Source organism: Cupressus sempervirens, chromosome 5 (assembly GCF_028749045.1).
Source record: "Cupressus sempervirens isolate cs-2001-9-10 chromosome 5, ASM2874904v1, whole genome shotgun sequence".
In the NCBI taxonomy this organism is placed as follows: Eukaryota; Viridiplantae; Streptophyta; class Pinopsida; order Cupressales; family Cupressaceae; genus Cupressus; species Cupressus sempervirens.
The window spans coordinates 183,693,904-183,708,280 of NC_143122.1; the positions used below are offsets into that span (position 1 = coordinate 183,693,904).

A 14,377-nucleotide genomic window follows, 5' to 3' on the forward strand; every position below is an offset into this window, starting at 1 on the left:
CTCTGACTGTCACTATAAATTGTCATTGTACCCTAGTTGAACTCTATATCTAAACATAGTCTCTTAAGCCATATGGTTTCCTTGCAGGTATGAGTAGCTGCCATATACTCCACCTCTATAGTGGACAAAGTGACCACAACTTGTCACTTACTCATCCAACTAATTGCACCATCAAATAATGTAAACACATATGCATTGGTGGATCTTCTTCTATCAACATCACTGACCCAGTCTGAATCTACATAGCCTTGAATATCTAGGGAATGCTCATTTCATGTTCTATGAAAACATATATAGTATTGTGAGGTACCCCGCAAGTATCTAAAATCTCTTTTTATTGCATCCCAATGTGCTCTTCCTAAATTAGACATATAATGGGAAAGTAATCCCACTACTTGGGTAATGTCTGGTCTTGTATAGACCATAGCATACATCAAATTTCCAATAGCACTTTGATATGGTACTCGACTCATCTCTTCCATCTTCAATGGGGATGAAGGACACTGTGAGCTAGAAAGCTTTGTTCCCATAGTAATAGGAACACTCAATGGTCTGGAATCCTACATATTGAATCTTCTCAAAATAGTACCAACATACTTACTTTGTCCTAGCCAAAGCTTTATGTTTTGTCATCTCTTATAATCTCCATTCCTAGAATCTACCTTGTTGCACCAAGATCTTTCATCTCAAACTTTGCTGAGAGTTGAGATTTTAATTCTGCAATCAAACCTTTTCCTTTGCCAATAAATAACATGTCATCAACATATAAGGCAATAACCAAGAAATAATCACCATTAGACTTGTAGTGTATACAATAATCAAATTTGGATTACACAAATCCCAAACTCAATATATATGTATCAAACTTCTGGTACCACATCCTAGGACTTTGTTTTAGACCATACAAGGATTTCTTCAATTTACAGACCATATGACTTTTACCTTTCACCACAAAGTGCTTTGGTTGTTTCATATAAATTTCTTCCTCCAAATGTTCATGAAGGAAGTTGTCTTCACATCCATCTACTCGACTTCTAGATCATAAGCTACTGCAATAGAAAATAAAAATTGAATAGATGTCATTTTTGCTACATGAGAAAAAATTTCACCATAATCAATTCTTGCAACCTGGGAGTAACCTTTTGCAACCAAACCTTCTTTATACTTCTCAATGCTTCCACTTCCTTTTGAACACCCATTTACTACCAATAGGCTTCCATCCTTTAGGCAATGATACAAGGTCCCATGTGTCATTCCTCTTAAGAGTTGTCATCTATTCTTCCATGGCTATCTTCTAGGACTCTGAATCGTTCATACCAAAAGCCTCTTCTACAGATTTCAGTTCATCAATATTAGCATTTAAGAAAATATACACCTCCAATCATCAGGAGAATATCCATACCTTTCTAATGCTTTACTCTTTCTATTAGATCTTTGAACAAGATCTAGTTCAGGTTCAGGTTTGGGTTTGGGTTCATGATCAGGTTCTCCCTCTCCCTCTAATGATTTAGAACTCATAGAGCTCTCTTCAACAACTTGTCTTTCTAAGGGTCTCAATTCAACTCTTTCAAGTGTAGCAGGAAGTTGAATCACACCTTTCTTTTCTTTTATCTGTTATGATTGCATTGTAATAGAAGAGGGCCCAGTTTCTCTAAAAATAACACTTTTGAAATAGAATACCTTTTGTGCAATAGGATCCCAAAGCTTGTATCCTTTCACACCATAACTATATCCAATGAAGATAAATTTGATAGATTTTTTTATCCAATTTTGTCTACTTCTCCTTTGGCACATGAGCATATGCCTCACAACCAAAAACTCTCAGATGTCTAAGTGAAGGCTTGTGGCTCTACCATGCTTCCATTAGCATCTTATCAACAAGAGCTAATGTAGGAGACTTGTTTATCAGGTAGTAGGCAGTGGCTACAGCCTCGACCCAAAACTTTTGTTCCAATCCAGCTCCACTCAGTAGACTCCTAGCCTTCTCCATCAAGGTCATGTTCATTCTTTCTGTAACTTCATTCTATTGTGGAGACTACATAGTTGTCTTCTCTCTTTTAATACCACAATCTTTACAAAATGTGTCAAAATCATTGGAGAAATATTCACCACCATTATCATTTCTCAAATGCTTTATCTTCTTTCCAGTCTGCAACTCAACCATTATTTTAAATTCTATGAAATGACTGAAAACTTTAGCTTTACTTGTAAGAAAATAAACCCATGTTCTTCTACTAAAATCATCAATGAAAGAAACATAATAAACTAATCTACCAATAGAAGGAACATCAACTAGACCAAATACATATAAATGGATTAGATCAAAAATACATGAGGACTTATGAGAACTTGAGTAAAATTGAACGTGGTTTTGTTTACCATAGATACAATGCTCACAAAAATCAAAATCAAGATTGCAGTCATTCAACCCATCAACATGGTTTTTGTTCTTTAAGGTCCATAGATCTTTCTCACCTATGTGGCCAAGTCTCTGGTGCCATAACATAGTCTTCTTTGTAGGTAACTTTGATTCAGTAGATAGAACACCCTTGGGTACCCAAAAACCATGACCATCTGTTGAAAGAGAAACCCTCTCCTTCTCCAACAAAGTAGTCATCTTCACAATCTTATCAGAAGTACTATTACACTCAACTGTGCACGCATCAAGCTTGTACAATGTACTCAATCTGCTTTCTCTTGCTATGACCATAGCACCTCTCACCATTTTCACACCTACTTTAGAAAATTGTACATGCACACCCGCATCTATTAATTTGCTAACAGATAACAAATTCTTCACTAGTCTCAGGATATGCAAGACACCATCAAATTTTCTAATTCTACCATCAGAAAATTTCACACAAATACTTCTACAACCAACAATATCAAGAATTGAGTTATCACCCAAGTACACCTTACCACCATCAAACTTTTCATACTTACTAAACTAATTTCTATTAGGAGTCATGTGAAAAGATGTACATGAATCTATTAACCATGCATTGTCCCCTATATGAGTGGCCAAGGCTGTGATGAAAACATCTCCATCTTCCTTCTCAGACTCAAAACCAGAATCTTGCTTCTTATTTTTCTTTTCCTCTTTGTAGTCCTTTTGGAATTGTCCTAGTTTTCCACAATTCCAATAGATCGCCTTAGATTTACCACGAGATTTTGATCTCCCCTTATTCTTGGACTTAGAATGGCCATGCTTCTTCTTGTTCTTGCCTCTTTCCTTTGGTCTTCCTCGAACACTCAAAGCCTCTTTGGCATTCAGAGAGACCTTCCTTCTCATCTCTTCAAAAAGTAGAGAACCAACAACGTCCTCCATCTTCAAGACAATTGAAGTGCTCCCTATGGCCATGCAAGGTTGTCCCATGAGTCTAGCAATGAACATAGAAATATTTGGCATCTTTCTTCTTCATCCATCCACACCCCAACTGAGGTCAATTGAGTCACCAACATATTAAAATTTTCAAGATGCTCAAAAATCTGTCCACCTTCTTCCATTCTCAAGGAATACAACTTCTTCCTCAAGAAAATCTTGTTCACAAGTGATTTCGCTTGATAGATCTCACTTAGCTTCTTCCAAAGCTTCTTCGTAGTAGGTTCTTCATGGACATTAATCAATATAGAGTCTGCAAGACACAATCTGATGAGACTTTTAGCTTTTCTGTCTCTCACATCATACTCTACAGCTGAAGTTGGATCTATGGGCCTCAGCTTCTTTTCATCAATCGCATCCCATAGATCTCAATCAATCAATAGATCTTCCATCTTCAACTTCCACATTTTAAAGTTTGTGCCAGAAAACAACTCTACATCAATCCTCCCTAATGTGCTTTCCATCTTTGCAATCTTGCAACACAGAAATTAAAAACCTCCACACAAGCTCCCACTCAAATCTTGATTAGCTCAAAAAACCATGTACCCAACAAATAGAACCACAACTAGCCAGGCTCTGATACCACTTGTAAGGAAGCTAAGGTGCACGAAATCGCTTCCTACACTAATCTTTGAGAGGATGACTATGCAAATTCAACTAACTATTGTGAAGATCTCAAGAAATGCATAATAACGTAATCAAAACAACAATGAATGCATAACACAATGATTATCGTGGGGAAACCCTTTCGGGAGAAAAAAACCCACCCTCCAAAACCTGTACAATGTATTCTTAAATCTGGAAGACTACAATACACTTGCAATGCAAGTTCTTACAGGAGCGCATCACCACAACTTGAACTCAAACTCAGACTTAAAGAGATACTCCTTTTAGCACCAGTCTTGCAAATTGAACTCGATGATTCAAACACCTCCCCAAACCCTCCTTTTATAGTGATTTGCCACTTAGAAACCATTCTTGGTTTTACAAAACCATGGACCAAAACCATGGGCAAAACAACCATGCCACATTTTACCCACTTTTCATTTGTAACTCCAAGAATACCATTTTTGTCTATAATTTTGTCCTCTAGTTTAGACCCCTATAAAAGTCATACAATGAGTTGTTTACACTCTAAAAATAGCCCTTCTACATTGTTCTAGAGACTAGACACATTTTTAACAACTCATAAACCTTTTCCAACTCATAAACATGTGGAAAACTACCACAAACAAATTCTAGAATTTTCTAAAACTTTTCTAGAGTTTTCCAGAAAAAGAGCTTGCAAGGTTGAGACACAATTCTCAACATCAACCCCCACCCCCCTCCTTAGTATTTCCTATTTCTATCAAGTCTCTAATATGACTATCGCCCCTTCATGATGATACTCAGACAAGAGTCTATAGGGCTACAAAAATTTTGATTGAAAGTTATGATTTTTACTAATTGACTTACCCTTTCACATTATTATTTGAAGATTTATTTCATGATACACTTCTTGTGTTGGGTTCCAATCTCTATTGAGGTTTTATGTCATATATTTAATTTACAAACTGTATCTATAGGTACACACATTATCCTATGTTAGTGAAATAGGATTCTAACTTGTAATAACACTTGTGAAATTTTATGTGATTTCCAAGATACTATTCCAATGAATATATATATGATATAAAGAGGCATGCCTCTTGAAGAGACATGTCTATTTAATATATTAACTTACATTAGTTATAGTTATAACACAATATATATATATATATATATATATATATATATATATATATATCACTCTTAATATAAGTTAATTATTTCATATATAACATTGTCATATATTATATATCTCATATATATAATATAATTTATCTGACAGAATTATAACATTAACATCCTAGCTATACTAATTAATGCTTTGGATCTTCTTTAAGGCTTATTTTTAATGTTTCATCCCTACATTACTTAAGATGCTTTGTTTGGAAGAAATAGGCAACATGATTGAAGTTATAAGGCTAATTTTTTATTGAAAACTCTACCAATCTTAGGTATGATAAGAAGTGAATGATTGCTTCTCTTTTTTGGAATAGTGAAGCTAGTTAGTGATTGTTCCATTGCTTGAATTGTTTATCAAAGCAATAAAACATAACATCATTTTCTGATCAACCATTCATCTAATTGCCAAGATAGGGTCTGTTTAAAAGAAAAGTAGGTGACATATATGTTTGGGGATAGAGATAGTATGATATTGAACTAACAACATGTGCATACATATTAGTATTTGTGGATATGATCTGTATACATATTAGGGACTTTTCGAAGAACACTCTAAAAAGAAGACTGTATGGCTTTAGACGTACATTTAGAAGGAATTTGAATTGTTGCTCTCACAATTATTTATGTATAAGTCATATTCATAAGATAGTTTTAAATTAAATATTAAACATACCTTATTATTAAGACTATGTTCTTCCCTTTAATAACATATAAATAAGGGAATGTCTTTGTAAAGCTACATTTTTCTAAAGGAGAATCTTTCTATTACATTAATATTTATTTCAAAGTTTTTCTTGCCTTCATTTTGTGAGGAATTAGGCAAGGAACTGGACAACACATAAGCTGATATCCTCGAAGTGAAAGCCTTTAACTCTTGATCGACTCAAGGGCAACGCCACGAAAAGTAATGGCACAGGCGGACCAGGTTAAACTAAAATCTGAAGGCCGTTTTACTCAAAAATCTTGTTCATTGGACAACTCGGTAAAGGCAAAACTTTTCCTTTCCAGAATCCCCATTTACAAATTCAAAATCTCCATTTTTGCAATTTCAAACAGGAAAATAAAGAACTCGAGCCAGGAAAGTGCGATTAAAAGCCCGCCTCTGGTAGATGACAACGTGAAAAGTGAAACCATCTAAAGGAAACCCAATCTGAGAAGGAAGACTTCTTCCAGTGACCATGTAAGAAAACCCACCTCTGGTAGAAGAAACAGGGGAAAGTCAGATAGCGGTGAAAATATTTGGTTTAATTTGATTCAACGTCCAATCCTTTTATTGCAGCAACGTTGAGTTAGGTAGCAGTACTTATAAACGCTTAACCTGGTTGAAACCTATAACCTCTGTTCGGGTTATCTATATTACGAGCTCAGAACCATGGGAGATATTCAATGAGTAGAAAAAATACTATGGGAGATATTCAATGAGTAGAAAAAATACTAATCATTCTTCTCCCAAATGCAACCCTAGCTTACTACATGCTTACATTAGCTTATATTGCATGCCTCACGGATGCAGGCATTATTTTTTATTGAGTTCGCCTTCTACAATTCCAACTCTTAAATTTGGCAAGTTTTAAATAAGAAAGAACGCTTCAAATTGATTCTGTTGGGGCATTCTTATCAGAAAGTGAACTCCAATTAAAAGGAGGAATAGACATTAGTTTCAAAATTAAATTCTGCTACAAAATCAGAGAACAGAAATGATTATTATTGTTACTTCTGGTTTAGATTGTAAAAGAACACAATCTAAATCAGAAGCAACATCAATAACCATCATAGATTATTTTTTTAATGATAGAACAAAAATCATTCCAAATCAAAGTTATATAAGTAGAAACACATCTAACTTTTACATATGACAGTCAGCTAGTTAATGGTCCTTTGATTTAAAAGGAAAAATACCTTAATTTCATTTGAAAGGTCAATGAAAAACATTTAGAGAATTAAAATTCAACACTAAACGTGACCAAAGAACAGAAATGATTCCAAGCCAGGAACAGGATAAACATAAATCTTTTTTAACTTTTAGATATGAACCAGGCCTTGCCTGTAACAAAATCAATAGCATGATCAATAGCGACTAAGAATGTCGCCACCTATTTGACATTTTTTTTCCTTCCTTAAACAGCTATTTTGGGATTCTTTGTTTTTTTATGAAAGAATCCAGATTTCTCTCCTAAAGGACGCAACCACATCCTGCCACTAAAGAAACAGCTTCTTTTTGGCTGTACAATCAATTACCTGGAAAGCTGCTGTAAAATAATACTTAGTCCTTTGGACTGTAAAAAGATACATTAACTACAATGAGAAGAAATGGAATACTTTTTCCCTTTATGCAATCCTCTCTCCAACTTTTGGACTGGCAGTTAGCTCCTGAAATACTCGGAGCCTTTTCCAAACTTTTTCTTCATGGGTGGTGGGATTAGCATCACATAGTGCAGCCAAAATGGCATCTTCAAATTCTTGGCTATTGGGCAGATCTGCCATATCTTGCAATGGAAGTGAAATTGAGTTAGCCTTTGAGAGAGGCTTTTTTTTATGTTCATCTGTAGAAAGAAGAGGATCAAAGTTGCCACCAAAAGAGAGTGATCTCGTTGGTGGAAGGCGATTATCTTTGATGAGCTTTCTGAAATTGGCATCATTCCTGCCATTGTCTCCTAGAACCGGATTCGCTGCTGCAAATGGCTTCACAATGTTTTGGTCATTAGTAATGTCTAATGTAAGAGGCATTCTGTTTTCAGTGCCCTGTTTATTATAACTAGTCTTGATGAAAAATGGTGGCGCCCCACTATTGAGAAGATGATCTGTTTTTGTACTGTTGCTTGAGGTTAGAGGAGGAAATGCAGCTTTTGAAATGCCATTAATTGCCACTTGATCCAGCTTCGGCTTCAGAGCTCCAGCATGCCTCTGCAGCACAGAACCATTACCACCCAGAGAAGGAAGCCTGCCCGCGATATTTATGTTGGAATTGATGTTTTCATCAGCAAAAGCATCCCCCACTCCATCTCCTCCATGTTCTTCCCAGAGACCATTGCTGAACATTGAGAAGTGGGAATTAGGTGCCTTTGGATGAGGGACTACCACTGGGTGTTGGGATTTGTGTTGTAAAGTTCCAAACCCTGCTGTTGCCAAAAATGCCGTGGTGTGTTCGGTACTACCCAATGAATCTGAAACCAGCCTTTTGTTTTGTTGGTTTGTGTTTGGGAGTTGATGACCAGCAGGACAAGGCTGAGGTTGCCACCATAATGAGGACTGCAGAGCAGCAATGGCTGATCCTGATTCTGGATTCTCATTAGAGAAGTCAAAACTGCCAGATTTTGATTGTGTTTCAAGCTCTTTTAGCATCTCTTGAGCTCTTTCATATGATTTGAGATGAGAGTCAAGACCCCAAGGCCCCTCTGAAGAAGCAGGCTTTACACTTTGAAGCATGGTTTTCGCTTCTACAATCCTTCCCTGCTTCATCAAGCAAATTCCAAGATTGCACATCTTATTATTGTCTGGTTGAATGGATAAGGCTTTTCTATATACAGCTTCTGCAGCAACATAATTGCTCTGCTGCATGTATGCCCAACCCAAGTTGCCCTGCTTGCAAAAACACAGGGTTTACAATTCTATATCAAACAGTAGCCAAATTAAGATAATATAATATGCAAAAGATCATCCTATCACTGTTTTGTTAGGATAATATAATGGGGACAAATGGATTTAATGCTTCAAATGCTACAGAAGGTCACATACAAGGCTACATGTGGAGAAGAAAGAGGGAACTTCATACCAGCAAGCGGGTGGTTTCCTGTTCAATTGAGACCTGGAATTTCTTGCCCTGGGACCTAGCAGTTTTTGTACGCTTCCCATTAAATGCCATGCCTTGATGAATGAGATTCAGTTTGTGTTTCAGGAGGGTTATTTGATCATCCAATCTCCCACATCTCTGCATTTAAAAATCAACCTTCAATATTAAAATCAAATTCATGAATTATGTAGAGAAAAAAGTTGAATGACAACGACATTGCTGGAGGTGATCAAATCCTCTGCTTTCTCTTATAAAAGCTTTGAATTCCAAGAACATTCATGTATCCATGTACTATCTAGTCATTTATCTATGTTCTATATGGATTCAATTTAACAGCCACTGGTTCAAGTACTCCTTCATTTTAAGTTGGACATATTTGATTACTTAGATTTTACCAAAGGTGATTTATCAGGTTCTACTTGGTCCATTGACAACATATGGATTTCCTGCTAGCCTTACCTATAAAACCATTTATTCATCTACTGTTTCAGTTGTTGCAGAATATGTTTAATTCAGCCCATACAGAACATGCTTAATGTTGGACGCCCCATGCCATCCCATCAATACAGAACATGCTTAACAATGGAGATCCCCTGCCATTCCCTTATAAAAGCAATTCCAAGAACATTCATTTATCCATGTACTATCTAGTAATTTATCTATGTTCTATATGGATTCAATTTAACAGCCACTGGTTCAAGTACTACTTCAGTTTAAGTTGGACATATTTGATTACTTAGACTTTGACTTTGACTCAAAATCACACAGTTAAATCCTGATAGCAATATCACTACTTAGATTTTACTAAAGGTGATTTATCAGGTTCTACTCGGTCCATCGATAACATATGGATTTCCTGCTAGCCTCAACTATAAAACCATTTATTCAGCGACAGTTTCAGTTGTTGCAGAATATGTTTAATTACTTAAAAAAATTCAGTTACTATTCAGCCCATACAGAACATGCTTAACGTTGGACGCCCCATGCCATCCCCATCAGTACAGAACATGATTAACGATGAAGGTCTCCTGCCATCCTCCCCGGTAAGAAAACGTGTTTCCACATTAAAAATATAAACTATAAATAACTTGTCACAGACATTTCCTTTAAACTTGTGAAAATGTTATGTTGATTTCTTTAGTACTAAAATGGTTTACGATCATGCAATCTTACTTTCTACAATTCACTCGATCAACCAGCAAATAGGAGATTATATGAAGACTTTTCCAATTCTTTAAACGCCAGATTTCCACGTCCCCTTACATATACAGAGGAACCCCTGTTTATACTGAAGAACTACTTATCTGACGAGCATAAATTAACACAATCTAACTCGGAATTTCTACAATTCACTCAATTAATCAGCAAAAATGAGATTATAAGATGACTGATTGAATTCTTCATCGAGAATACTTAAAGTAATGATAGATTTACCAAATTACTAATGAGGTCGGATTTATTCATCTTTGAAATTTTCATTACGGCCAATCACTGGGACAGGCTTAACCCCACAGGATTTATGCCTTAAAGATCCACAAGTTGCTATCATAAAAATAGACGTGGGCATATCTTAAATTCTAATCCAGACGAATTTGGTGGGTTGATTGATCAAATGGACAGAAAAGCAAAAATTGCTTACTAACTGGAATTTAAAGACAACAGGTGAATCACATAGCTGCCTACCTTGTACAGATCAAGCAAAACATTGTCAAGGGATTCCTGCGCCTGATCAGAGCATCTACTGCGCAAGGACTTGATTGCTTCAATAGCTTCCTCAGGTCTATTCTGCTGTTTCATCACAATGGCCATGTCCTTGAGGGCACTGTCAACCCTATCATTAGAATTGATAGCAGCCCAAAACAGGGCGATTGCCTTATCTGGATTCTTCTCTACCAGCTGCATTTAAATATAGCCCTCTATTAAAATGTAAAAACTCTCCGTTTTCTCATAATTCAAAATTAAAACCCCAAAAAATCAAACTGCGCTGCCAACCCTATCATTGGAATTGATAGCAGCCCAAATCAGGGCAATTGCCCTGTCCGGATCCTTCTCTGCCTACTGCATTTGAATATCCATCAATACCAACTATTCAAAGGGTTCTAAACCCAAAAAAAAATCATACCTGAACATGTTTAGCCCTAACATAAGGGGTATCGCCCAGAGGAACCTTGTGAATGATGTGAAATGAATCAGCGCGAGCAGGGAGAGATGGCGGCTTTTTAAAAGACTTCACAGGGCTACAAGGAGCGGACTTAGATATTCTCTGGCCACATTCTGGATCGCTTCTCCTCATATTCTCCATCTTGGTCTCCTTCTTTCCGTGCTTCCTCAAAAATTTGTGTAATCAGAAGATTGAGGCTTTTGAAAACCTTGCGATTACAATAGACAAACAAAGAAAACAGGGCTGAGCCAAGCTCTCTCTCGCATTATGGGAAAGGAGCTCAGCTCGGCTTTGAGGGAATGAAAGAGATGAGGAATGGAGAAGAGGCTTTGGTGCTCGTGGGGTTTTTGTTGGAGGAAGCAGATCTGATAAAAAAACACAGATCCGTTGTTCGGCGAACATTACCGTTGCTTGAATAGTTAACCGTTGCAAAATAGCCGTTGAGAAAGCTTTGCTAACTAATGAGCTTTAAATACTATTATTATGGCAACATTTCCTTTTCGTTTGTTCCGAGGCGTTTGTATTTCGATTTACTTATACTTTTGTACAAGGAATGCATCGCACTAATTTTTTTTTAAAACTAGGTTAATTAAATAAGTATAAATAAAATTAATAATAAACACAATTAGTAATGAGAGTAGAGATCCAACGAATGATTATAAGGTATTGAAGAATTTAGTTTAATGGAACTCTAAGTCCTTGGCTCTTAGTCAAAGAAGTTCAAATCATTATAAGATGTGTATGAAAAAATAAAACATAGAGTATTTCATTTTAAAATCGATGATAAAAATTTATATCGAGAACTTAGAGAAAGAAAATTTGAGTCATTGGCTCTTAGTCAAAGAGGTTTCAACCTAACATTCATGCTCCCATTTCAAGTAGCTAAAACATCTTTTTGGATGCAAAATTATCCATTAAAAAAAACACTATTGACTTATAATTGATGTTTTTAGTCTAATGGCTCACGAACCTACATTATTTAAATCAAGATATATGTCAAATTGAGTAACATGAACATGATTTGATGTGGAGAAGAATCTAATGAAATGTGCACTTGAAAAGTAGTTGGGTTTCAAATTTTACAAATATGAATATGATAAGTAAGAGAAACTTTCCTCATCAAGTCTAGGTAATACAATTAGCAATTTGCTAACTCGATAGCTTAAATCTAGTTCGCTTAGGTCAAACACCTTTGTGGGTAGAATCAATGTCAATGAGAAATATGTAGCATAATTGTCATAGACATGCCAATGGTGGGTATGACGGTTGTAAATTTGACTTTTTGATTCCCTTAGAAATTGAAGTTTGTTCTAATTCATTGTGTAATGCATGTGCAATTAACTGGCTTCTTAAGATATTTAACTAGATGGCATAGTATTGTATGTTCCATAAACAATGTACTAGTTGACTCACAATGGCTAATATTGGGTGATAATTTTAGAATTGTGAATGTTAAGCTCAAACTTAAGCCATTAAAATTGAACCTTATATTTTTCTAAACAATAGCCATTTCCATTCAATCAAATTAAAGTACACTTATCACAATAAAAAGTAGGGGGGTGTGAGATCACACCTTAAGAGTCAAATGGGAAAGAGAAGTCAACAAAAGAAAACAAGCAACATTGAAACAAAACACATAAGCAAAGTTCAAAGAGAAAAAAGTACAAATGAATAAAACTAAACTACTAAAATAGTTGTCATGGGTGGTGAATGTTGATCTTTGACATCCTTAGTGTTAGGATTAATGAGACAGAAATATCAATTACATGCAAATATATCCAATATCATAAAATAATAATGCACATAGAAGAGAACACAAGTCACAAAGATTTAACGTGGTTCACCCAATCCCTAGGCTACGTCCACCAAACAGAAAGTCCAATATTTCATTATCCAGTGATTACAACCTGATTACAATATGTAATCCCTTACAACTCAATACTGTCACAAGAAGCTATTATCACATCACACACTATGAAATCCCTAACCCTAAGCCATTTTAGACAATTTTTTGTTGCTTAGAAAATTAGAGTTAGAATAATTTAAACATGTTAGCCCATGAAAAAATAGCCGATAAAGTAGCCCCAAAAAACAATTCCCCTATCGAGGAATTATGGAGAACATACAGTGCTTCCCTGATCAATCACCACGAACTAACACTTAGGACCCCATACATCAACTGGGCTAAGTTTGGCATCTAGAAGGTATCAACCTCCTTCTACAATAGCATCATATTTTTCCTTGTTCTTGTTCTCATGAGAAGGAGCTTGCGAGAGCTAAGTATGGGAATCATTTGGAAAATCTAGGCCACCCATTGTCATTGTTGGAAGTCAACCAACCACTATCACCACTATCGGATGGACCTACACCTTTCAAAGCCCACCCAGAGGCAAAATTGCTACATAATGGAGAGGTGGATTGTTTCTTATTGAAGCTACTATTGCCACCAGATTGGGAGTGAGGAGCCCAAGACCGTAGGGTCTAGGAATTGGGAGTCAAAGAATTATGACCACAACAATGGTTCTAAGGTGAAGACCTATTATGCAAGGAAAATTTATATGAAGAAATTCTATAAATTACACATCTAGTATCTCCCCTATTCTCTAGAGTTTCTAGAAAGGTGGGCCACCTCCAGTGTAATCTCATTGGCTTGCACTTGAATATGAAGCATCACATATTTACATAAACACACTTTAGAAAAAAGTGAAACATTATGACCATTAATTTTCAGGATCAAATTTTTTGCTCAACAAGTGGAAAACTATAACTCACATTCTTGCAAGGGCCTCAAGGCATGCATTGCTTTTCCTTCTTAGTTTCCTTGTGCAACTTTTTTCTTTTTTCCTTTTTTCAATTTGGGGTCTTTTATGGTTTCTTTCTTTCATTGTTGTAGATTGAGTCTAGCTCCTACATTTGCTTTGTCTTTCAATTTTATCATTTCATTATCTTTTTCCTATGAGTCCTTATTTGAGAATATTGAATGGCCAAAACTAATGGTGGAAAAGATAGTTCTTGTAATGGTGAAATTAATATCACTCATAATTAGGAAAGTGGAGTCGTCTTAGATGAACTTGTGGAAAAGGGATCTCAAGTGATTAAACTATTATGGTGGAAGAAAAAATTGGTGTTGAATACCCATCTATTGATGTATTCAATGGAGAATTATGTGAAATAAAGGATTTCTGACCAAGCCAATCTTAGGAACCTAAAGCTAGTTCCTTTTTATGTAGAGGAAGTAATGTTGAATCAATAATCTCAATCTTTTGCCTATCTAGAC

General features: G+C 35.8%; 1 protein-coding gene across 1 annotated transcript; it reads right to left on the reverse strand.

Annotated features, from left to right (window-relative positions):
* Nucleotides 1-7,145: 7,145 nt before the first annotated feature.
* LOC149555027 (uncharacterized) lies at nucleotides 7,146-11,493 on the reverse strand. The gene is made up of 4 exons (XM_089829049.1): nucleotides 11,062-11,493; nucleotides 10,623-10,835; nucleotides 8,922-9,077; nucleotides 7,146-8,728 (listed from the first exon to the last, which is right to left on the reverse strand). Exons 1-4 carry the CDS (start codon nucleotides 11,239-11,241, stop codon nucleotides 7,478-7,480), a joined length of 1,800 nt encoding a protein of 599 aa, XP_089685175.1. The 5' UTR covers nucleotides 11,242-11,493; the 3' UTR covers nucleotides 7,146-7,477.
* Nucleotides 11,494-14,377: the final 2,884 nt, after the last annotated feature.

What these genes read in the sequence shown, in the direction of transcription:
- LOC149555027 (XM_089829049.1), bottom strand. Translation starts at nt 11,241, where the DNA reads ATGGAGAATATGAGGAGAAGCGATCCAGAATGTGGCCAGAGAATATCT. An exon ending in TTAGGGCTAAACATGTTCAG is followed by an intron (nt 10,836 to 11,061) that starts GTATGATTTTTT and finishes ATTTAAATGCAG; the next exon opens with CTGGTAGAGAAGAATCCAGA. An exon ending in TTTTGCTTGATCTGTACAAG is followed by an intron (nt 9,078 to 10,622) that starts GTAGGCAGCTAT and finishes TTTTAAATGCAG; the next exon opens with AGATGTGGGAGATTGGATGA.